Here is a 24,366-nt window from a genome sequence, read left to right on the forward strand (position 1 = left end):
CTTTCTTGCGCACAATAACACATTTAGACTTTATACCATCACACCATTCTTTTTATTGTCTCTAAGAGCATTTTACCCCCAGCTGAAGGAGCACAGCTGATGGGAAGGACAGAGAAGCTAGATGATTTCTAATGTCTCCTCGGGGAGGGTCACTTGTTTGGATAATGGATAATAGCAATTGCTATCGGGCTGAACACGGGATAAAAGGTCATTAAAACTTTATGAAATGTGTCTCTGTAATGGTGCCAGTTCAAAAGGGTGGACATACAGGGGATCTCTTTCCTCTTGTGACCCAAACCAGGGACAGAGAAACTCTCTGATTTCAATATGACAATGCCAGCGGCAAAAGCATCACATCCCAGAGCTCCCCTGAGTCCACATCCTCTACTCTATCAGTGTGCTACCCGCACCGGTTGGGCCCGATGATCCAGATTTTGCTGGTTTTTAATTAAGTGGAAGGTCAAATCTCATCGCTCTTGACTTCAGGGAGCTGGCGCTGTCTGCATGGCAGAAGAGCTACACCCAGTCATTAATTTTATGGAGCAGAGACTTTAATTGATTAAAAAGTTAAAGACTATGGGGAATGTGTGGTAAGAGGCAGCAGCATTTAGCTGCTGTGATGTGGCTGCTAATATTGTGAGACAGCATTCAACCCGAGGAGAGATGTTGATTTTCTTTTAGGTTTTTGGGGTTGTTTTTAACTGTTCCATTGCTGTTGCTGTGGGAAATCCCATGGATTTGCAAACCTGGCATGACTGAAGACATGACTGTTTACATGATATTCTAAGGTTTATGTGAATTCCTCAATGATCCCTTCAGATTATATTAAGTTTTATGAACTTCTAGTCATTGAAAATTGTCAGAATCCTATTGTATAATTTCTTCTTCATATACTGGTTCTGATGTTACTATCCCCTGTGCTATTTTAGGTGCTTTTGTTACCAAGTGAGTAACTCACATCACAGATATGTCTAACAAAATACTGCTCACAGTATCCCTCTAAAAATATGGATTCCTAATTAACTAATTAAAAAAGTTTTGGCCCAAAAGTTTAAACTATTTAGCATATTTAATCTCTACCTTACGTTTACTCTTTTAATAACCACTGTTACACAGCTATAAACATTATTTTCAATGTATATAAATGTATCTTTTAACAGTCTTTACTTGACACAGCCATAACTATGTGGAAAACAGTTAAAGACACAATATAATATAGTTGGAATGATGTACAGTATGATCGTAGTCATTTTAAATACATTTATAATCAGCTAAAACATGTTTTATGTGCTTAAACAGTAATTAAGTGATGTGAAATTGTTGTAAGACAATATATGAAAAGCTGTTTTAATCTAATTGTTACACATTAAGTATTTTGAACCCTAAACTTACAGCAGAAAGGATGTGTACCTGTATGCATTTGTGCATCATCAGAAAATAAAGGTTTCAAATTAAATTGCAGACAGATGTTATAAGGATATTCGATTTAAATATTCATATTCATACGTGCATGTGTTTATATCCATATCCATTTATTTATTCTCTCATTTTTAGATGAGCATTTTTGCTATACAGTAACCTTCTACATGCCATACACATTTTGTGAGAAGTGTTTATAACTGCAAAAAAAAAAGAGGGACTAAAATAAAGTGCTGCCTACAGAGTGATGTTACCAGACACCAACATTACTTTAGACCTTATGCAGTGACTTTCTACAGCTGCTTATCAGCTATGCAGAACAGGGTACAGTTTCCCTTGTTTCCCGCAGTTATCCATCATTAATGTGAGATGTCACTGTAAGGCCAGGAAGTCAATTAGAATGGATGTATTTCTGACTGCAGCTGTCATTTCTCTGTCTCATGTTCGCTGGTGATTGTAGGCAACAGATACCCAGCCCTTCTGCCTCAAATGGGAAAAATCTTCCCTCGGAAGCACTTTGTAAAAACAAACATAGGTATGATGTGAAATCATAAGCCGCCGAAACCCTGGGGGAGGTCTACTGTGTCCAATCCTCTCGATGGCTCCCTCCCCAACTGTTTCTCTATCAACCTCCCAAGATGCTGAGGTCACTGGTTGTAACCTTTTCCCCTCTTAGGAATAAAATCAAATATGGAGAATTATATTTGGAATACAACTGGAATATGAAACTGTAATATCTTCTGTGACAGCAAACATAGCCTGCTCTTCCTCTGATAGAGCTCCTCACTTGGAGTAAACAACTCTCACTGAAATATAAAAGGTTTTACTCTGCGAGTATGCAGTTGACTCTCTGCTCCTTCAGGTTGTTAGACGCACACAAGTCTGACTCAAACTGCAACCAATTTGTTCTTTTTCCACAAGCTTGGAAATACAAGCACGTTTGTTCCATGTGGTCAAACGGGGGGAGGGTTCGGCTGAGTGTTGACAGCCGTCAGGCCTTCTCTCCTCTCCTGTCAGGAGCATCTGTCAACTCTGCCACAGTTCTGTCTAATAAACCAGCTCCGCCGACCGGTAGGGTTTCCTGCCTGAAGGCTCCCTTGCCAAATAACAAAGTAACTTTGAAGAAAGAGAAAAAAGAGAATTCTCAGGCTACGCCGCTTCTCTTTTCACTATCATCTCTCTATCAGATCCATGTTTTGTGCTCAATTAGCAAATCTAGCTCAGAGTGGCCAAAGTGACCTTGTTTGCATCGCTGTTCTCTCTGCAGGGGCAGCAACAAATGAAGCCTTGTTTTTTTTAAAAGGAGAGCCTAATGAATCTTTGTGGAGGCACAATCCAAGTCAGATAACACACCAGGATTTCAATTTACCCCGTCAAAAAAAATATGAAAGGCTCAAATAAACGTCGCAGCAGGGGCAGATTTAGTGTAATCCCCTCCAGAAGGAATTGATTCAATGGGTGCCCAGTGATGCCTATTCATGTCTCCGTCTTTTGTTGTTATCTTTCTGTCTCAGGTGCAAGTGCAACCTGCATGCCAACAGCTGTGTGTTCGACAAGGGGAAGCTGGGCTGTGAGTGCGAACACAACACCACAGGGCCAGACTGCAGCCGCTGTAAGAGGCACTACCACGGAAGAGCCTGGAGTGTGGGCTCCTACCTCCCTATACCCAAAGGAACTGCAAATATATGTGAGTGCATCAGTATTTCTACTGTTCAAAAGATTTAGACTGGACATGCAGCTAATTTACAAGTGATGCTGTTGATGCTGGTAGCAACACACCACTGTATCTCCCTTCTAGTCACAGCAGCCACTGGTATCTGATGAAGGCTGAAACACCATATCTTTTTATATATTTATTTATTTATTCATTTATTTATTGATTTTAGTTTTGTTTGCCCTTGAGGGATTATTATACCTCTCATCAGCTCTCTGGCTCTGAGCTGCAGCTTTCCCAAGTGAGCACTGTCATTAGTTTGGTAAAGCCAGACTGCTAAATATGTACTGTAACCACAGCTGACATGGATACTACAGAACATGTAAGTATACTGCATGTCATTTGGCTGGGAATTAAGGAGTGCTTCCTTTTTGGGTGGTGGACTTCCACCATAATCGTCCTGTTGTGTAAGAGGACTCGCAATTGGCTCTTTGAATGAACAATGTTTAAGTTGCCACAAGAGGCTAACTCTTGCAATCATGCAAATAATGACATCCTATCTCAGAAGCAGAGCAGCAAGCATGGTGATGTTCAGCTGTCACAGAGTCTCTTACTGTGAATTCAGACAAAACACAAAGCAAAGTTTAGAGACGATGTGACTGCATTTAATTAAAAAAAAACTCAATTGGGCGCAAATTTGTGCCACTTGCCAATGTTCATTCAATATCATGCCAGCTTTTCTTAACTTTAACCCAGTTGATTGAGAAACAATTCTTAGAGCGAGTCCAAACTTACTGGTTGTTTCCAAAGCTCAGCGTCATCTCCAGGTCTTCCTCCAGGTCGCTCAGCTGTCCTGTGCCTGATATCACATGACCTAAGTGTTGATTTTAAGTGACAGCTTTGGAAATAATAATGAAGTTGGACCTTGTATTTTATTTTTTATTTTTTTGGTCAGATGATGACTGAACCTTCAAGCTCAACTTAACCAAGATGTTTTAGCTGCTCAATCGTAACCAACTCTTGACCATAAGGGCCAAGAAAAGTCATTTATTGAGCAAAACAGTCAAATGACCTGTTTTGTTATATAAATATAAGGTCTTGTTGCACAGATTTTGAACCAGTGGTCTGCCGTTTCATGTTTCAATGGTTCAGTATTACAGTCATTCTTTAACTCTGATGTTAGCATTCCTACCTCAACTCCATGACAAGCAAGGACTAATGCTGGATCTTTTTCTGCCTGTTCACATGGTATCTCTGAGGCAGAAGGTGCTCTTTTGCATTATCCCCATTATAATCTTGGACGGGAGTTGAGTCACATTTATCAAATCCCATGCCTGAGGCAGGGGGCTCATTGCCTCAATAAATCTAATACAGCCACTCAGGGATGTGGTGGTGGACGGCCAGGCGAGGCCAGATGGTGGAAGATCTAGCCCTCTGGTCCTCCTTTCTCACTGATTCAGCCTTGCAGTCAGGAACTCTCATGGTAGCAGTCTGCTGGGATTGACAGCAGGTTTCTCAGATACTCAGTTTGATTGTCTGACTTGAATTCTCTGATTAGACTTGTACAGAGATATGATATTGCTATTGATCCGCTGATTATGTGTGAGTAAATCTGTGCAGTAACAGTGCTGTTTCTCGCTTTTCTTTGGGCTGTTTGTTTGATGATGAACAGGAGGAGTCACTGGCAGGAGTGTGTCTCTTGTGAGTCTGTGTCTGTGCATGCATGTGGGCGCACAGAACAGTGTGTGTCTGCCGCTGTGCACGTGCAACACATTTGATTGTGTGCGGGGGGTTTGTTTGTGGGAACGTTTGTGAACTCTAAGGAGATATTGCTGGATTTACCCTTGCACCTCTCCTGTGTTATGAGTCTCCATGTAATGTGGTGCTCAATGTCAGATTGACAGGCCGTTATTAAAAAATCCAACACTTGGCCGCATCTGCACTGAACCGATGAAACCAAGGTCTAGCCATATCAAAAGCAATATTAGCACTTGTTTGGCTGTGGCATAAAATGCAATAATGTTGCACATGGAAGTGACGTAAGGATATTGGTCCCCCAGGTGTTGAATGAACACACTTTTGTCTTGAATTATTCTTATTTCTCTCATAAGTGAAGCCCAGGCCTTGTAACATGCCTTTATCCATTATGTGAAGCTCATATTTCCTATGAGGATATTAAACATACAGCCCTCGTATCAAGACAAATATGCTGAACGTGCAAAATGTAATTATGGTTTAATAGCTTTCATCTGTCATCAAGTCTTCCTCTTTAATCATGAAAGTCATTTATCTCATAGGTAGAAACAGGGCAAGGTCTATTACATATTCAAATCCCTGCACATGTAGATATATGGACATACGTGACCCTTCATCTAATAAATTAGAGCCCAAAATGGAGCTCCATGTTTCTATGGGCCATAGCTGTCAGCAGCAGAGAGTGAGTGAGACTGATTTAAATCCAAAGCTTCCCTAAAAAAAGGAGGCGTGGAATAAAAATCTGTAAGTTGCCTGCAGAGCAGAAGAGGAATCACTTGGAGAATTATGTTGACAGTCCACTTTGCAGGGAACACAACTCATCTTGTGTTCCAAAGCAGGTTCACAGGTTAAGAGGGGTTAGGGCAGAGAGTTTGATCAGACTGAAGAATGTGTTTTGGCTTCAAAGGGCAATATTGTTTGCCCTCCATTTCTCACACAGAACAGCTATTGGTTAAGAATTGTAGCTCGCTTGGTTTCTTGCAAATTGGAGCTTAAAATCTGTGTTTTTTCCTGCTGCTGCAGTCCTGTGCTCTTGCCAACGGTTGCTGTGACAGCCCCCAAACTGGTAATGAAGTGATGAATAGGGTGCAAACAATATGAAAGGCCCACAGAAACATAATCACAGAAGGACAAAGCGATAAAGCTTATGAAAAGGATCAGAAATTGGACTAATTGTGGGGTAGGATTTGCCTGCTGATGACATTAACATCACACAAAGGTGGTGGATCCACAGCCAGTTTCTGATAACATGTGTAGTTCAGACAAAGGCTGCATCAGTCAGCTCCAGGCCACAGACAAGACCTTGTTCAGTTCTTGGAAATATACATATTAATTTTTCTCCAATCTTACTGTCTGTAATCAACAGACAGTCAAGACTTTTGACAGTCACAGATAAACATTTCAACATATTTTTGCTCCTCTTCAGTTTATTTGATTGGTTTCATCTCAGTTTTCGACAGGTAATCCCGCGAACCTGACAATCTGAGACGACTACAACAAACACTAAAGTATTTGCAGATGAATCATTTGATACAGAGATTCACTGATTGAAGGATGATACAGAAAAGTGACCATTATCTACCTTTTAAGATAAGCCTATAGCAGATAAAGAAAACAAACTGTTGACAGCATGTTTATTCCAAACAGAGAAAACGCTGATAAAAAAGACTTTTCACGTATTTAAAGTTTTGATTCTCTTGACATTTTGTCACTGGCAGACCTGTTATTATCATCAGAGGAAGGCGGATGTTGGACCATGCATTGGTCAAGTTCTCTGGAAAGCCATGGCTGCTGCTAATCAGTGGACACAGTGGAGACCAATTGGATAAGTGTTAGTTGGCTTTCATTATTCAAGGAGAACAGGACAAGATGTTTTCTCTCATAGTTTCACGTCTGAAGTTTCAAGGGTAGAATGAAATAAGTACACGCCTTAATGAAACATTGTGTCTTTGCTCTTTCTGCAGGTATTCCCAGTAATCACGGACCAGTGCGTAAGTTGATCACACTTTTTAAATTGGCATGCTGATGAATGGTTTCCTCCCTCAGTGATGACTAATTCTTGTTTGACTGATGGCGTTGCTGTGAGAAATTGTGGCCTACATTACCATTATCGTTCATCAGTATGTTTTCCACAATGGGGGGGGTGGGGGTGGGAAAGGATCCTAACAAGGCATTAATGTAGAATTACATCTTAATATCCAACTTTTATTAAAGGAAGTGAACCAATGCATGGTGTGAAAAAAAATTTCCAATGCATTTTTAATAGTGACAATTAAAAGAAGAGAAAATGTCTCTCCAGTTCTGAGAAACAAAATAAATGATACCAAATTTTGCCATTTTTAGCCAATTGTTACAGTTCATATGCTTCACAGTCCTGCTAACAGTTTTACAAGCCATGTGGATCTGCTTCATATTTTGGAAATATTTTTGTCCTGCATTTCTGGGAGATAAAGGGAAACCAATGGCTGATTTCCATTCATTTCCATATATAGCATTAAAATCAAGGGGCAGGTAACTTAATGAAAATGGAGCTTTGAAAAACATACCACAAGAGGCATTTTGATTTTTGTATTGTCTGGAAATGAATGGAAAAGCAGGAGACCTTCCAACTAACCATTGTTTTGAGGTAGAAACAATGTGGGGAAAATCTCCGCAGCATGGTTTGCAAAATGTACATAATTAACGAATGAGGTTTAAGATGAAATGACTTTCTAGTTCACAACATACTGAAGTAGAGTCTGTCATGTCTGGCCAGTGTATCAGCGGGCACTCCTGAGAATGCTTTCTTCCTTCCACACTAGAATATTTGCTCTAAGCGCAAAAACAGATATTTGCCCTTAGCCAGAGGACAGAAAAAAAAACATCTTTTATGAAGATGTGGTTCCCACCATGCATCCCTACGCATGCTGATGCCTGAAGGTGACTTCTCATACTGGATAACAGAAGCAGCTGTCACATGTACACGTCTCTGCCTTTGTCTTGTGTAAAAATCACTCATTTAAGCTGCATGTACATTATTCATTATTATACATTAGCTCATTTAGTGCTCCAAACACAGTGTCCAAAATTTTCCAGTAATTCTGAGGCAAATCAGCCTGGATAAAAAACTAATTCTTGTAAAAAACGAGCATCTATGCATGCTGTCCCTGTGCTTTACAACATAACAGCATGAATTATATGACAACTCAGTGTAATATATAACCTTTCCCGTTTTCACACAGATCGAGCAAATGCCTCATCTCTCGGTGTTGCAAATCGTAACCAAGGTAGGCTTATAGGCTTTGTAACTTCAGCATGACATTAACACTACAAAGAAAGAATTGATTGGTTATTGATTGGCAATTTGGGGGAGAGGAAGTGTAATGTAGAATATGCAAATAACAGTATGCGGTAGGTTGTTTTCCCAAAGTCTAGATGCTTTCATCATGCATGCACACAAACTCACGCTGGTCCTTACAAGGCAGACCTTTTGTTGTGAGAACACTGTAGGGAATGGACCACATGCCTGGTGATCTCTGAGTCCACAGCCTCCTAACCTCTTTGATCATGCCCTCTTTTTAATTACCCAGAATGCTCTCTGGGGGTGCACCCTTCCTGCCATGTTCACAAGGAAAAAAAGGAAAGAGGAGAAGGAGAGGGAAGGAGAGAAGAGACTCCGGGGGGTGGGTGGGGGGGGGTTATGTAGATTGATCTCCAGCTATCTCCAGCTAATCCTCAGGCCCAGATATCCTGTGTAGTGAGTGTAAAGTCGCAGGATTTCCACGATCAAGGAAAGGCATTTCTCTCTCTTTTCTGGACACAAAAATCTGGGGACGGGATGTATCTATGAAAATAAACCAGTGTTTGCTGCAGTCAGAGCTGAAAAAAAAATCTAACCTAAACCAATCTCAGGAAAGCTTTCTAAGTGGCTGACAACTGTTTGTTTCAGGTTTAGTACCATGGCTAAATAACAAGCTTTAAAAAATCTCAATCTGGGCTCATCATAAATAAAGCGCCCTGTGACACCTCTTTAGCACCCGTGATTTTGTGACAATGGAGTAAAAAGTAATCATTATGTAGTTGCCTCTCGCAGTAACAGGTAGAATTTAGATAAAGCAGTGTGAAAACCAATAATGACAGACAAGTATTTTAGTAGTTCAAGGGAAAAGTGAGGCATTTTGGGAAATACTTTTATTAGCTTTCTTGCCTATCTTAGCATAAAGACATGAAGCAGGTGGAAACAGCTCGCCTGGCACTCTCCAAAGTAAAAAAAAAAAAAAAAAAAAATGCACACCAGTACATTTAAAGCTTATTAATTAACACAATATATCTCATTACATACTATGAGCCATCAAGCTTCAAGTTAATTATTAAGCCTAATTGGCGCTGGTAGACATATTTTTGAACTCTGGTGAACTGTTTCTGTCTTTGTGCAAGGCTAAGCTAACATTAATGTTTTTTATTTAATATTCCTACTCTGACTTGACAAGCAGTTCCTAACACAGGGCTCGTTCTTGAATAAAAAGAAACATACAGCACTTTCTGTCTTTAGATGCAGTAGTGTTCCCTGCCACTGTCAAGTGCTACTAAACAGCTGACAATTTATACTGAGCTTCAAGTCTTGACTAATGATGAAGCCTGCATGTTAATATGATAACAGGAGGCATGGCTGAATGCAGGTTTCAGCTTACCCTGACATCATGGCAAAAGGTATTGATCCAATGTAATTGAAGCAACACTATTCTATCTCAGAGCATATAATTAGCAGATCCTGTATCTGAAAACTGTCTCCATTTATACTTAATTGCACTGGTGAATCTATAGTTATAAAGGCCCTTTAAAAATATGAAATAAATCACAATAAACATCATTTTATTCCCCTGTATGTAATGAAGTGAAGGTGCTGCTGTATCTGCATGGTCTTTAATCTTTAATTCTAAAAGCTACTTTCAAACTTTGTGATTACAACACAACTGAGTGATCTAGGTAACAGTAGATCTGTAAATATGAACTGACAATTTTAAAAAGGTTGGCCATTCAATAGGCTCTTTTTCCACCTCAAAAAATCCCAATCTTCCACAAAAGGAGTGACAGGAGCTACGGTGCAGGACATCGATTTGTGACTTTCAGTTTGTTATCATGCTGTGATTTTCTGTATCGCAGAGACTTCAGTTGCAGAGTATCTAAGGACATCAAGAGACATCAGAGTATGTGAGGACATCCTCTCATCTCAGATGAGAGGATTAGAGAACTGCCTGAGCATGTTTAGGACATAAACAGACTGACAGCTCCTCTATAAAAGTCACAATAGAAGCAGCAGTAGGTCCAATATTTCAGAAAGTAGCGGATGGAACGTGAACTAAGTGACACAATGGTCAAATCAATAGTATGTTACAGGTTGTGGTACAGTCTGTCAAGACAAGATTACATTAAAAAATAGTTTTCAAAAAACAGATGTAAAAAAAAAAGTCCCACAAGCAGCAATAAGAAATTTAATTCAGTTCTTTGTCTTCACTGTCTATCACTGTTATACTGTTGTTGAGAAGAATTTTCTCCATGTTGCTTCGTGCAACACCAAGGCCCAAGGATGGATCTGTCATAACAGTTATACTGCTAAATGTCACACATCCGACAGAGGTGTGAGGTGCACATATGTCTCAGTGAGAGTAAGCTAGCACTTAGCCAGGAGTCGAATTGCTGTGTTGTCACATGCAGCCAGCACAGTGAGTGATGTCATACAGGGCAAGGTTGTTGATTTCCTAATATAATGTTGTATTTTGTTGTATGAGGAAAATCATTCAAAATATGATGATATGCATGGTATTGTATTTTATTATGTATTAGTAAGGGTACACCCAGCAATTTTACACAAGCTTAGCTCAGTGTACTATTCAGCCTGTGAAACAGTTGTATAATGTTTTCTGTGTCTCTGGAGGGAGCTTTCCCAGAGTCTGAAAAAATAACCCCTAATGATGTCATCAAGGTCATTTCAGCTGTGGCTTGGAGACTACATATTTTTAGTAGATAGCCTGTGTTACAGACTGCAAGGACTGATTTAAAAAAAAAAAAAAAAAACACTGGTATTTTTCAGAAGGAATGTCAAACGGAAGTCACTATCGAGTTGCATTGTGGGAAATGGAGGATTCAGTGTTTTGGAGGTTTAAACTATAGCCTACTTGGGACCAAATGTAAGGATACTTCAGGCTCTGCTGCTGTGATTTTGATGATGCATTTTCAGATGCATCCCTTGTAAGTCCTCCAATTTTATGGAAGTGTAATACTAAATTATCATTATTCTTTATGACTCCATAAACTCTATCTGATAATAATCACATTTTATATTTCACAGTTACAGTTAAATGAAAAGGCATACATTTGAATTAGCTATGCAGATGACTACTGTGCATGCATAAATGCATAATATTATACAGCATACATCACAAAGTTTTACTGACATCTTCATTTTATCCATAAAAAAAAGATACCAACTTTTTATTGTTTCTCACATGCCCAATACCTATGTGAGTTTTTTTCTGAGTGACAGAGAATAATTGATTTATTTTACATTGTAGTTTGCAATGGCGGCAGACCCTGTGGCCCCACAAAGACACCCCAGGCTTAAGCCTCCATATAAGCAAACTAATTGGGCTACAGATGCTTTTAGAAAGACAGTGGTCCTGAGGGTCTGCTGGAGGACACAGATTATCCTTCAGCCACAAGCACAAATTTAATGTCTAGACTAGACAGTGGAGACTCAGTTGATCCCATGGAAAAGATTACCAAAACACACAGCGCAGGTGTTTTCCATTAGCTGTAAAATAAGAAAACCAGATTTTTTGGGGTGTAGCCAGGAGGCCATTAATGTTTGAACCCACTGCGGACAGAGCAGAGGTGATTCAGGAGTCTGTTTACATGAATATAAAGTTCAAGTACAGACACTTTTGCACTTGTAAGGTGGTCTTTTTGTTGGGTATGAGACGACTGACTAGAGGTCTTGGTCCAGTCTTGTCAGACTTGGACTGGGACTGACAGGGCCTGAGACATAGGGAATGGATTTAAGCTTATATTGCATGCAGTGTTTTGTGGCAGCTTTTGGTCAGGTCCGGGTTATGCTTGATTATAAATATTACAAATAAAGCAGAGTGAGGTCCAGAAGTCTGAGACTTCTCTCCCATTCTAATGGACCCCATTGTATAATTATCTCCACCAAGGAGATTATGTTTTCATCCAGTGTTTGTTAATTTGTCAGCAGGACTACACAAAAAGTAGCCACTGAGCCAATTTGCACTGAACTTGGTGGCGGGATGGGGCATGGGCCCCAGGGACAACCAATCAAATCTGAGGCAGATCTGGATCATTTATGATGACATTAATTATTTTTTTCTCTAAAGTCTGGTGTATGTTGTTTGATAAAGAAGGTCTGCTCTGGCTGAGAGCCCTTCTAGTTAAACCGGCAATAACAGATTTTTAAGGAAGGAGCAGAAACAAGCTATGAAAAATATTGTCACCTTTGAAAGGAGCTATTTAAAAGTTTCCCTTTGCTACACAGCCAACATGAGCATTAACAGCTGTTTACTTACCAGTCTAGATGCAAGTTCAGTACCAAACTTTATTCTGTTATTTGTCAAGAGCTGCCTCCAGCAACCCTTTTGCTTTCCTTCTATTTCTATCAAGCTAGCCCCGGCCAATCAGACGGTTTCATCACTTTCCAATACTGAGTCACTGTAGTGTGTAGTCTGCCCTGAGGAAGACGCCCTGCTCAGAGGGGGTATTTTAACCTCTGGTCTTGTAAGCGCAGCGATGACTGGTAAGTAAACAGCTGTTAATGCTAATGCTGCCTATGTAGCAATAGCAAAACTTACAAATCCCAAATACCCACCCAGCACTTATGGAGCAACCTTAGCATTTATATGTAGTTGTGTGTCTGGCTATGCGGCAAAGTACAAAATTCACTGTCTTTTTAGCTTGTTTTTAGTCTCTGATGTCTCCTGAGCAGCTAAAGGCTGTACTATGTTCACCAGCTAGTTGCTAATTTTGTCTGTCTCCTGTTTGGTGCTGAGCAGGTAGTGTAGAGTGGGTTTTTAAAAGCTTTCCTGCTGCTGCCTCCTGCTGCTGCTGAAAACAACACAATGAGCCCAGCGGAGGAGAACCAAAACAGCAGCCACAAAACTAAAACAATGAGCTGAAAGATGCCATAATGCTCCACAGAGCTGGGAGCAGCTGAGATTCACTTCAACCATTTTATGATCAAATTATTGACTCACTTTAAATGTTACATTCTTAATGTTCATGAACAAGCTTTAAATCATTACAGTGCAGTGACCGTGGCTGGAAGGACAATGCACTTTAAGGGAATGACAGGCGTTGACTTTTTCAGCCAATAATAACAATAAAGTCATTCTAATCCAACCACTTTTACAGCTGCAACACTGCCTCTCATTATGAAAATTACCAAAATCTCTTCCTCATGCTGAAATACATCTGCACCATAATTTCTTGTTCCGTATTGATTTGCCCTTTAAACGAAAATGAATGTAAACAAACAGCTTATTCATGATATAATTTGCATATCAGAGTCTGTTGTGCATGTGTCTGTGCATGTGTCTGTGTGTGTGTTTTTCAGCTAAATATAAACATCACAATATCACATTCCAAGCATCGATTTAAGGAAGTTTCGTTGCAGAAAAATTTTAATCTATCTAAAGCATCAGTGGTAAATGTCAGGTTTCGATGTCAGTCTCTGAATCAAAGAGCAGTGGCTTCTTGCCAGACTCATTATTTTGCACCAGTATTCAACAGTCATACAGGGAGAAATCCATCATGCACTACAGCCACAGCCACAGCTGCATTTTAAGTAAGGAGTTTGAATGACTGCGATATTTGCTCTTATAATACTATCATTATCAATCTTTCCATAAACACATAAAAATAGCTGAACACAACAAAGCCGTGACACCAAATCTTCTCAGGGTGGTCAAAAGCAGAGGAAGAAGAGAGGCACGGGAAGTGGATCCACTAAAAGAGTAAATTACTGTACGACACTAAATTATTGAAAATCCAAAATTGATGATAGAACCCTGGTGGAATTTCCATTTAAAGCAAAAGTGGTGTCTGTGTGAATTAGGTGGGAATATTATGAAGTTAAATGCAATACCAACGCAGTTTTAATCAGTTTTGGCAGCAGCAATGATTATTTGTTGAGTTTATTCTGATGCATGAGCCACATTACTGAAAACCAAGAATGTGATTACTATTTATGCAGGGAGAGACATCCAATTACACTGAAATCTCTTGGCAAATATTACCTCTTCCAGGATTTCACCTCTGCCAGCAGAGAGGCTTCCTGGGATAATTGAGTCGTGAGTTTTTGTCTGGAAATGTGAATATTAGCTTATGTAGTCTTAATCAGTCTATATCAAAACAAAGAAATGTTCAGTGGACACTAGAACAATGCAGTCCTGGGGATTACATCCATTTCTTCTGACAGTGTTGTATTGTTTGTTGAAATGTTAACCGCACAGAAGAAAATAACCGCAGTTGTCGAATTACCTGCAAATGCTTATTTGCATATCAAAGGTTGCGGTGGCGTGGTGGAGCCAGGTATCCATCCCATGTCTTCGCCTCTTTCTGTTCTTTGAGTGTCATTGTGCCAGAGGGAAACTACATTTAATTCTACTGTCCTGCTCAGAGGGACTGCTTCATAATACTCTGGCATCCTTTGATTCACTAATCATTAATTTCACCTCATCACTGCCATAGCGTGTTTGCTCTTTTGTTTTGCCTGGATTATTTGCTCTGTAGTCCCTTTAGTACGCCTAAAAATACCCATAAATCCATAAAATGTCTGTCTGTGTTCTTCTGTCATAAACAATCATTCATGGAAAGAGTTTGCACAGGCTGTGGGCTGCACTTTTAGTATTCATACAGTATGTGTCCTGGTTATTCGTCTCCTCTTCCTCTCTGCACTTGTTCACAAAAGTCCTTGGCTTCGCCCTCCCTAATGTGTCAGCTGTGCTCTAAGGACACAGAGCGATGCAGACAGGACAAGAAGAGGCAGCTTGTGCCCTGTGAACCTGCCTGTTGATGTTCTCTGCCGCCCTATCACTGAGTGATCTATTAATCACCCCCTCCTGTCTCCCCTGCCCTCTTTGCTTTGTCTCTGCAGCTCGAGTCTGTGACAACGCGATGCTGCGCTGTCAGAACGGAGGCACGTGCCACCACCATCAGCGCTGCCATTGTTCCCCTGGCTTCACGGGCGTCCTGTGCGAGAGAGCTCGCTGCCAGGGCCCCGGGGAGTGTGATGACCAATTGTCTGGACAGGCCTCCTTCCATCATCCCCCGATCGGCTGCCAGCTCGCCCTCACCCTCGTAGTGCTCTCGCTGCTGATTGTTTCCCTTTGCTGAGAGACCTGAACAGCCTCCCATCCTCAACCAAACCCTTAGACCACATATGATGAGACTGAATTCTCAACTTTAAGGACACGAAGGACAAAGGGCATGGATAATGTGCTCAGCATACAGTATAAGCAACTCTTTTGTATATCCAAGGCCACAGTGGTGGGTGACAGAGTTACTGACAGGTTGTGCATTGATCTGTTGTACTGAATGATAGAAGGATTTATGAAAGGCTTGGTGAAGTCACTGCTGTCTCATAATGTCACAGAGGAATCGGTTGGAGCCCCTCCCTTTGTGATTATGTCATTGGCTGATACTTCATTAAAGGCAGACTGGAGACTCAGATAGAGCTACCCCCACACTCTGAGAGCAAACTGTACAAAACTAGACACGTGATTTCTAAGTTATCATCTGAAGTTACTAAAAAAAAAATATTGTGGACGGGGACATCTTAAAACATCTTGCCTCACTGCCTCCTTCCTTACTTGTTACCTTCTTCTCCTCTCCTCTCCTCTCCTCTCCTCTCCTCTCCTCTCCTCTCCTCTCTCCCCTTCCCTCACTCTGACCCCCCCTCCCTCACTCTCTCCTTCCTGTGCTTTGGTGACTCTGGTGATTTTCCTTTGCTGAAGGGTGTCTGTTGTTTTGCCAAATGCTGCACATGTATTCTTATCGAGCCCCTTGACAAGTACCAATCTAGTCTTTTTTTTTTTCTTTCTCAGAGGCTTTGTAGTCATGCTTGAGCTCACCTGTACGGGAAAAAAAAAAAAAAAAAAAAGTTGTAACATACTGTAACTGTATTTAATTTTTGTATAAAAACAGATATTTTCATGACTACGCAAAACAAAAAGATGTATTACTTGTTTTCTATTGCTGCCGACCTGTCCTAGATGTGGACTATGAGTGTGTAAGGAAGTTTGGTTGTATTATTTCTTTGCTTGTGTGGCACATGGTTCTCTTCATTTGAGAGCTGCTGTCAAAACTATGTTTACATACACACCTACACAATACACTTCCACCAAAGGGAAAAAGAGAAACATGTCTTTGTCTTGTTGTTGAAAAGTAGTAATTTTATTAAATAGTTACATGACATTTGAGACAAGATGTGTAGAGTTAAACAGTGTATTGTTTGTAGATATAAGGTATAAGCCAATGACAATAGCTGAATGTCATTTTAAAAGATTTATGAACGCTATCAATGCCAATCTTTGACCAACTCACTGAAGCAACAGTTGCTGGTAACAATATATCAGTCAACAAATAACTTCCTGGTGCAACGCCTAAGGTTGTTTTTTTTCTAATGTGCTGTAACCCGTCCTTCTTGTGCTCATGAAACGTGGGAGAACCAGAAAAAATCTCAAGCCAAAATCCTATCAGCTTTATGTAAATTTAACAAGAAGAGGAATTGGGGGGAAAAAAAGGAGATTGCGCGGCTGTCGCAGAGGTTGTCCAGCTCAAATCTGTAATCAGATCTAATCCCTGAATCAAATGGGAAGAGGGGAAGGTTTTCCGAGCTGGTGCGGTTGAAAGCCTGCATCCTGCTGCGGGAGCCTCAGCAAAGCGACACTTTCGGGAAATGAGCTTTAATTCATGGAGGGTCAATGAATAGAAATGAAGTCGCATCCCACTGGGTGACATATTGAGCACTGAGACCAATTTCATTTGAGAGATTAATTTTCCTCCCGAGGTTGTCATGAAACACCTAATTGTGTTAGAGTCTACTGTAAGTGCCTCTCATTAAACGACACTGTCAATGAAAAAAGTAGCAAATGGCTTTTTTGAGAGAGACTGCAGCCTCGCAAAGCAACTTTTGGAAACTGAGAGGAGGGATTTGAAACTGGTTAATACACTGTGCATCATAACTAGAGAGGAATCGATGTTATTTATTCAGCAAATAATATATTTTTGGGTGAAAAAAACAACAGGTCATAGTCAGCATAAAAGCAACTATGAGACTGTCAGTTAATTTGAATTAGAAAATAAATCAACATGTCTCTTTCAAAAGCTGTTAACAAGACAGAGACACATTTTGAATCAAAAACCAAAAGCACAAGAACAAAAGTCTGAATAATACCATGTTTATCTGCTCCAGCACAGCAAACATTAGCATGTCTAGCTAATTCGCTTAGTACGAATAGTAGGAACGAACATTACAGGGAACATTTCGGATTTGGAAGGGTTACAAAAAAAAGCTAAGTTCACAAGAGCACGCTCCCTGCAGCGTAAACCCAGCTCTGGATGCCGTCAGAGTTAAGGGTAACGTTCGCGGCTCTTGATTGCATTTGTTTGTTACACGCAGCACCAGTGAGCGGCACCCCAGCCAAACTCGTGATCTGAGCTAGTGTTAGCTTCACCAAAAGCACTCCATAGTCATTCTGTCAGTAACGTTTAAAGTGAAACATCAATAAAGCTTTTGATGTTTGTCTTGCTTGTCTAAGTACATAGCTAATAACTATACAAGCCAATCAGCTAGACAGGGTTAGGCTACGTTAGAATTAGCGCAATACGCTGCAATAGTGTTCCTTTATTTTCATGTTTTATTTTCATCCATGTAGGCCTATGTAACCATCAATATGATCTATTATATAATGTCGATGTTATTTGATATTTCAAGTGTATATTTAAGACTCTTTTACATGGTCCTGGACCGTTGGAAACCGTTGTTTTTGATCAGCTAATAAATCTAATCTCAGTTTAAATAGCTTGCCAGCTGCCACTGATAGGCTGCTTTTTTACATGTGACAAATTGGACGGCTAAAAATGAGATCCCTGCTTTTGTCTCTGTCTTAAATCAAGTACCCACTGTTTCCAAAATTAACAAGAATTTCAATGTTTAATTGTCCCAGTTAATATTATAAACTACATGCACCAACAGTGACTTAGGTCAGTTGCCCCTTTAAGCTCACAGATGTGACCAGAATTGCTAAACGACTATGTTCTTACCCCAGATACAGTAACAACATCATATCTATCCGGCGTTACAGTTGCACCAGCCACTGTGATTTAATAGTTTCGTTCAAGGTTGAGCTCTCTCTGAACTCGCTCGGCAGAATGTGAAGTGGCACACTTGAGACTGTTTGTGGTGACAGTTGGACAAAAACAAATTTTAGAGCAGTGTTTAAGGGCCTGTGCATGTGAGTGTGTGTGTGTGTGTGAGAGAGAAAGACAATTACCTTTACGACATGTTGGTGCAATAAAATTGGTGTTTTATGACACTTGCTCTTGGCTTTGGGCTGTATTTAGCCATCAGCCAAAGAAAGTTTTAAGGTTAAATCCAAGTCTTTTGCACTTAAATGCAGATTATGGCACAAGAAGTTGATGAACAATTCGATGGAGACCATTGCTCTGCCTCAAGAGCAGGTGCAACACACTGCCAACACTGACATTCTTAGCCACAGAGCGAAAATGAGCTCCATAATTCCTCCACATGGCCTGCAAACAGTGAGAATATGGGCATGGGAATATTTAACTTACCTTTTTCTGACACCAGAATTAGAGACAGAAAAAGCAAAGGTAGCAACCACATACATACATATTGGTGGTGAACACATGCATAAATGCGTTTTCCAATACAAAAATAGCTAGAAACAACATGCTGATATTTAAACATAGCTACACATAGCAGCAGTGGAACATGTCATGAAAAGGATTTTTTTTTTGTTTTCAGATTGAGTGCACAAAGAAAGACCTGAGGATTTTGTTCTCTAGTTATGTTCCCCGCTGTTCTGTGTTGCAGCAACTCCTTGTCCTTCCCCCTTTCACTTCTAAGACTCAGGAGGGGGTATTAGGAGGACATTTTTAGACATGAGCAGTCCTTGTGTTCTGCCACTGTCAGCACTGGTGGCACCAACAGAAAGTTACATAAGACAAGGGGTATTCAGTATCTGGGAAAGAAGTGGCTCAGCAACACGACTGGAGCACTCAGCTTATTAGAAATCCAATATCCATATTCAGCTCATCAATAGACACTCTTTGAAATGCCGAGAACTCAAAGTACAACTCAGTGGTGTTCAGGGACAGAAAGCTAAACTTTTCTGTCAGTCAACATTGTGAATAATAGTGCAGTGTATATATTATAACTGTTTCTATACATAATCCCCGGCTTCGCATTTTTTTCAAAAAGCATTTGAATATCAATAATGCTTATGCTGAGTTAGACATGGGGACACACAGGGACATGAAGTTTCATATATCTTCACCTGGCTGTTTTTAAATCAAGATATATATATATATATATATATATATATATATATATATATATATACACACATACATATACACATATGAGATGAGAGGTTGTAAGTTAGAGGTTGCAGGTCCTTATACTTCTTACAAGTGTAATTTAGCTGTAAGTTTGCTGGCTCAACTGTCACTGCAACAAAAGAAATAAAACTACTGTGTGACTCCATATGGAGAGTTGCAGTTTGCAAAAAGAGCTTTTCCTTTGAGCAGCAGCAGTATTCTCTCAGAGTGAAAGCTGCCTGCTGCTTGACAGTGGAAGTTTTTTATTATTTATTTGCTTGTCAGTTTTTGTTTGTTTTTGTTTTGTTTTTTTTTTTTGGTTTGTTCAGAAAGTTTTATTGCATGAGATATCTACCATATGAAAGTTACGCCTAGTCTTGCAAAATAATTCCCAGCACCAAGTTAAAATTATTTGGTAGTAATTAGTAGTTTCTGTTAAGTCAGTTAGAAAATGATAGGACTTCTGAACAGATTTCTTCAAATTCATTATTATAACAGTCTATAAGTTGATTTTATTCCAAATACAGTGTGTAAAAAAAATTTCAATAAAAGCTCAAATAAAAATGTACAAGGACATGAACTGAAATATTGGCATCAGTGCTGCTTTTGAGAGAAGCAAGAACCGTGAATTACTTTTTTTAATAGATGCGTATTCGAAAAGAGTTCTTTGCAGCCATAAGAAGAGGTGGAACATCATACGAGAAGCACACACACATTTAAAAGTGCGCCTCATGTGCTTTTATGTGTATTTATGTAGCAACACATCAGGAATGGCACTTATGGAGAGGTGGGAGCAGCATGCCATCTGTGGCTTTATCAAACTCCTATTCACATCCCTGACATCGCAAGGACAGCTGGTGGGTGGTTCGCTGGCTCGGCGCACATAGCCAGAGCACACCAGAATCAATAGACAGAACAAAGAGGAAGTTCAGCTGCCTCCGCTGGAACATGATGGAAATACCTTTGTCCCTGCTGCTCTTTCAGATTTCTTCAAACTGACTTGACAGGAGGCAAACTTTCCATTCTGTCCTTATTCCATTAGCTCAAGAAACATGGAAAGTGCTATTATTGGAATCATAAGGCACAGGTCGCCTATGCTGTCTGTAACCATGTTTGTATTGCTGTGGACTCCCACTGTAAACTTTTGTGGAGTGTGATGGAGTCAATGTTGGTATCAGTTATTGGGGGAAAAAAGTATGGAATTAGAAATGTATATTTGAGTGCCAGAATCTAAACAGCCCTGTTTAAAGCTGCCTCTGCATTTCAAAGAAAGCTACAAAGAAAGCTATGAAAAAATATATATGTATATCTGCTTTCTTGTCACGACCACAAACCAATCTGATGTCCTCTCATTTCAATACAATCTAGGGCAGCAATCGGCTCTTCGGCTACAGATGGTAATCCTATTCAGTGTCACACACGATCACAGCTCTTGTCTATTTTTTCTCAATGCCAAATCCAGCACTTCTGGCCTTCAGTGCCACACCTAAATTGCAAATCAGCCCCAGCTGGGATTGGCACTGCAAGCCCCCGACACCCTGTTGAAGAAATTATTTATGTATCAAACCGACGCTATCCATAAATAAAAGATACCATTCACAGTCTGTTCCGGAGTTCCTGGTGCTCGAAGAAAATAGTTTATCCTCATTTTTTCACGTGCTGGAAAAAGGGATGTGGGGGTTTATGTCTGGATTTGATCATAAACAACTCCAAGTGGGAAAAGAAAATCACATACCTGTAGGATCTGTAAGAGATTATCACCTGTTCGGGCAGACTGCTATCAGTTTCTAGGTAGAACGTGTCCTGAATTTTGCTTAATAGGATCACACCATGAGCAACAGAAAGAATACTGTTATTCACTCATTTCAGTTTAGGCTTCAGATTTAGATATAGTAAAATGTTAAGAGATGCCCTTAAGCCACTGATAAAAAAAAAAACAAAAAAACAATACAGACGTTAAGTTGTGAACACAGCTGTGATAAACATGCACATATTAGTGGGGTGTCATCATTATTAATCACACTTTGCATTGGATATGTAGTATATTTACCTCTGTCTGCACAGAACTAAACCAGTGGATTTACCCAAATACTAGAAAGAAAAAACTGCATCTCTTCTCTAGTTCAGTGATATTTCTGCCTCCAATACAGTGGAGGTGAAATTAATCTTGTTTGTGGTGCTCACAACATTGAAAAATTCAGGGCCACTCACATTAGCCGTTTGGCACCTCTGGCACATAGACGGAGGACGTTGTCATGGCACAGTTGCCAAGATGTGCCGATTTGTGGAGGGAGTGTGATAAAATTGCTGCTTTTCTAATGAGCTGATGCATCCGAGCTATGGTGAAAACAGGACAGTGGTGTGTCCTGATGTGTTGATTCACAGCAGCCCACAGTGACACGCATCAGTACATGCGTAGATAACAGCGTGTGCGGGTGTCTTTATGCACAACACACGGCACATTTGTGTGTGTGTGTGTGTGTTGCCCCTTTACACCTACACCCACACAATTCAAAAGTAAACTTATCCTGTTCATCTGGATGCTCCACAGTCCTCACTGTCAGCAGGACTATTTCAGTAAAAACTGCTCTCCTCATTTGTATTAGTAATGCAGCACAAATGGATATCTCAATACGAAGTACGTGTTCCACATTTGTTACAAACCAGTGGTGACTGTGACACTAATTAACACAAGGACTGTTGTCTTGTGTATTGGAGGGGAAAAGAGGCACAGGTGGCAGTGGTGGCCCGAAATCCCAAAACAAAGAGCTGACACAAAGAAGCAGTTCGTGAGGGAACAGACGGACAGAAAGACATTCAGAGAGACAGACTGACAGGGACGCGAGGAGAGGTGGTTCAGAGGCAGACAACAAAAAGAAAGAGATTCAAGTTACAGTAGGGGGAAATAAAGGGGGGGAAGACAGACGCTTTCATTACAAAGCCCACCATGAAACAATGGTTCCCTGATGGAAAGAGGCAGCAGTAAACACAAACAGCCCTGAAAAAAGAGGGCGACAGAGGGGGAGAGAGAAGGAGCAGAAGGGGTGAGAGACAGTCAGACCCTGCCAACGCGGCCGCCTCTACGAGCAGCGCCACCTCGTTAAACCTGTCCCCGGGAGTCACAGGCAGATGCTCTGCTTTTTCTGTGATAATGACTGACCTGCTAAGTAGCTAGCGATGTCACGCTCCTTTGAACAACTATGGAGCTCATACCTGTCACTCGCTTTCACGCCAGTGCCGGTTCCGACTCGCCACGCTCAGAAGGGGCTTCTTGCGCCGTGGGTTTTCATGCGGGCCTAGATGTGTTAATACTGCTCGTTATCAGACGCTGTAGAAAAAGTCTTTCTGCTGGTACCGGCTTCCTGAGTCTGTGTGGGGCTTCTGTGCTCAGCTGCGCTGCATGTGGGCATCAGATAGAGTGGCCACAGATTCATGATCACAAATTATGTCTTAAGACCTTTGAAAATGTGCTCCCCAGCCTGTGCAAATTGGCATTAAGGATATGAAAGTGTTTCCCATTAATGCACATTTATTCACCATTTTACATTTAGGGGACCCACCGCTGTCAAGCATCAAAGCACAGTCAGCACATGGAGCCACAAGTCAAGAGGAAGTAACGAGGGTGAGGGAGGGATAGAAAGGGAAGGAGAGATAGACAGAGGAGGAGAGAGCAGCAGTTCTCTGAGGATTAGCTCATTTAGACTGCTTTGATCTGTGAGATCTTAATTGCTGGGTTGCACTGATAGAGTCCTCACAGAGTCTTAGCAACACCATCCAGGCGAGGAGGGAGGGTGGTCATGTCCTTGCTTTCTCTTCTTCATTCCTTCTCTCTCTGAATGAACTCATCTCATTTCCTGGACAATGCCTGTTGATTGTATTTCTATTAATGATGGTTTTTGGATGTAAAGATGCTGCACAACAAAATGAAGACTTTGCAGTCATACTTAGGCACAGCGGTGCTTTGAGTGAAACACTAAAATCCGTATGTTAACATGCTGGAATTAAGCAGGTAATGTTTACCAAGTTCACCATCTTAGTTTATTGGGAAGCATGGTAGTGTTTGCACAGGTGCACTAATCACAAAGGGCAGTTTAGGCTGCAGGTATCATAAACTTTGGGAAAAGTGAAATTTTAACTTAAAGTTGATTTCATTCAAAATTCATTTTGCGTCTGTCTGATCTATCGATCAGATGCAGTCAATTTGACCCACTGGCTGCACTAAATAATACTTCCTCTTTAGAATTCATCTACTGCAAACCTTAAATATTTACCAAAAAATCCACTCAATATCCATGATTCCTCAAGAGCATGAATGTATATAAAAAAAAAGTTTAATGGCAATGCATCCAACAGTTGCTGCAATATTTCAGTCTGCAGCGAAGTGGTGGGTTGACCAGTCAGCGCTCCTAATGCAGCGACGGTGCCTTAAACTAACTGTTTACAACCACTTCCTACACCTTAACCAGCAGCCTCAGACTGACTCAGACCTTTTTTCTTTCTCTGCTCCTGTCATTCATATATTCTTACATCATTGTATCTGGCCAATCATCATTCTTTGCATATTCTATGAACTAATCACTTGTTGGATGCTGTTTTTGAAATATATTTGCTCAGCTCATTGATCATTTATGTCGTTTCTTGTCATCTCAACAAATATTGTATATTTGTCTGAATGATCTTTCCTCATTGAAAAACCTCTTAAGTTCAGCAGAGGCTCAGCGAAGGTTAGAGAAAGATTGCCTTTATAGTTGGGGTTAGGGTTAAATCCTCCATCCATCAAGACCATTTTTCAGTGATGTAACAACATTGTGCAACTTCTGCATGTGTTTCTGAATGAAAATACGACTGTGTTTTTCAGGAGTGGACAGCTGTACATTCAGGTAGTTTTAAGGTGTTTCACTCAAGTCAAATCCTGATTTTGTGTT

General features: G+C 40.5%; 1 protein-coding gene across 3 annotated transcripts in view; it reads left to right on the forward strand.

Annotated features, from left to right (window-relative positions):
- LOC139629602 (netrin-G1-like) overlaps positions 1 to 16,236 on the forward strand; it is a 61,626-nt gene extending 45,390 nt beyond the window's left edge. For 2 of the 3 annotated variants that reach the window (XM_071492323.1, XM_071492322.1), the window contains exons 4-7: positions 2,934 to 3,106; positions 6,793 to 6,819; positions 8,050 to 8,094; positions 14,973 to 16,236. In XM_071492323.1, coding sequence (XP_071348424.1) covers positions 2,934 to 3,106; positions 6,793 to 6,819; positions 8,050 to 8,094; positions 14,973 to 15,211 — 484 coding nt within the window. In that variant the 3' untranslated portion in view covers positions 15,212 to 16,236. The remainder of the gene's footprint in view (positions 1 to 2,933; positions 3,107 to 6,792; positions 6,820 to 8,049; positions 8,095 to 14,972) is intronic. The other variant, XM_071492324.1, reaches the window with a different exon arrangement.
- The last annotated feature ends 8,130 nt before the right edge of the window (positions 16,237 to 24,366 follow it).

Source organism: Trachinotus anak, unplaced genomic scaffold, assembly GCF_046630095.1.
Source record: "Trachinotus anak isolate AG129_WGS33_773 ecotype Australia unplaced genomic scaffold, CSIRO_AGI_Tana_v1 ptg000012l, whole genome shotgun sequence".
In the NCBI taxonomy this organism is placed as follows: Eukaryota; Metazoa; Chordata; class Actinopteri; order Carangiformes; family Carangidae; genus Trachinotus; species Trachinotus anak.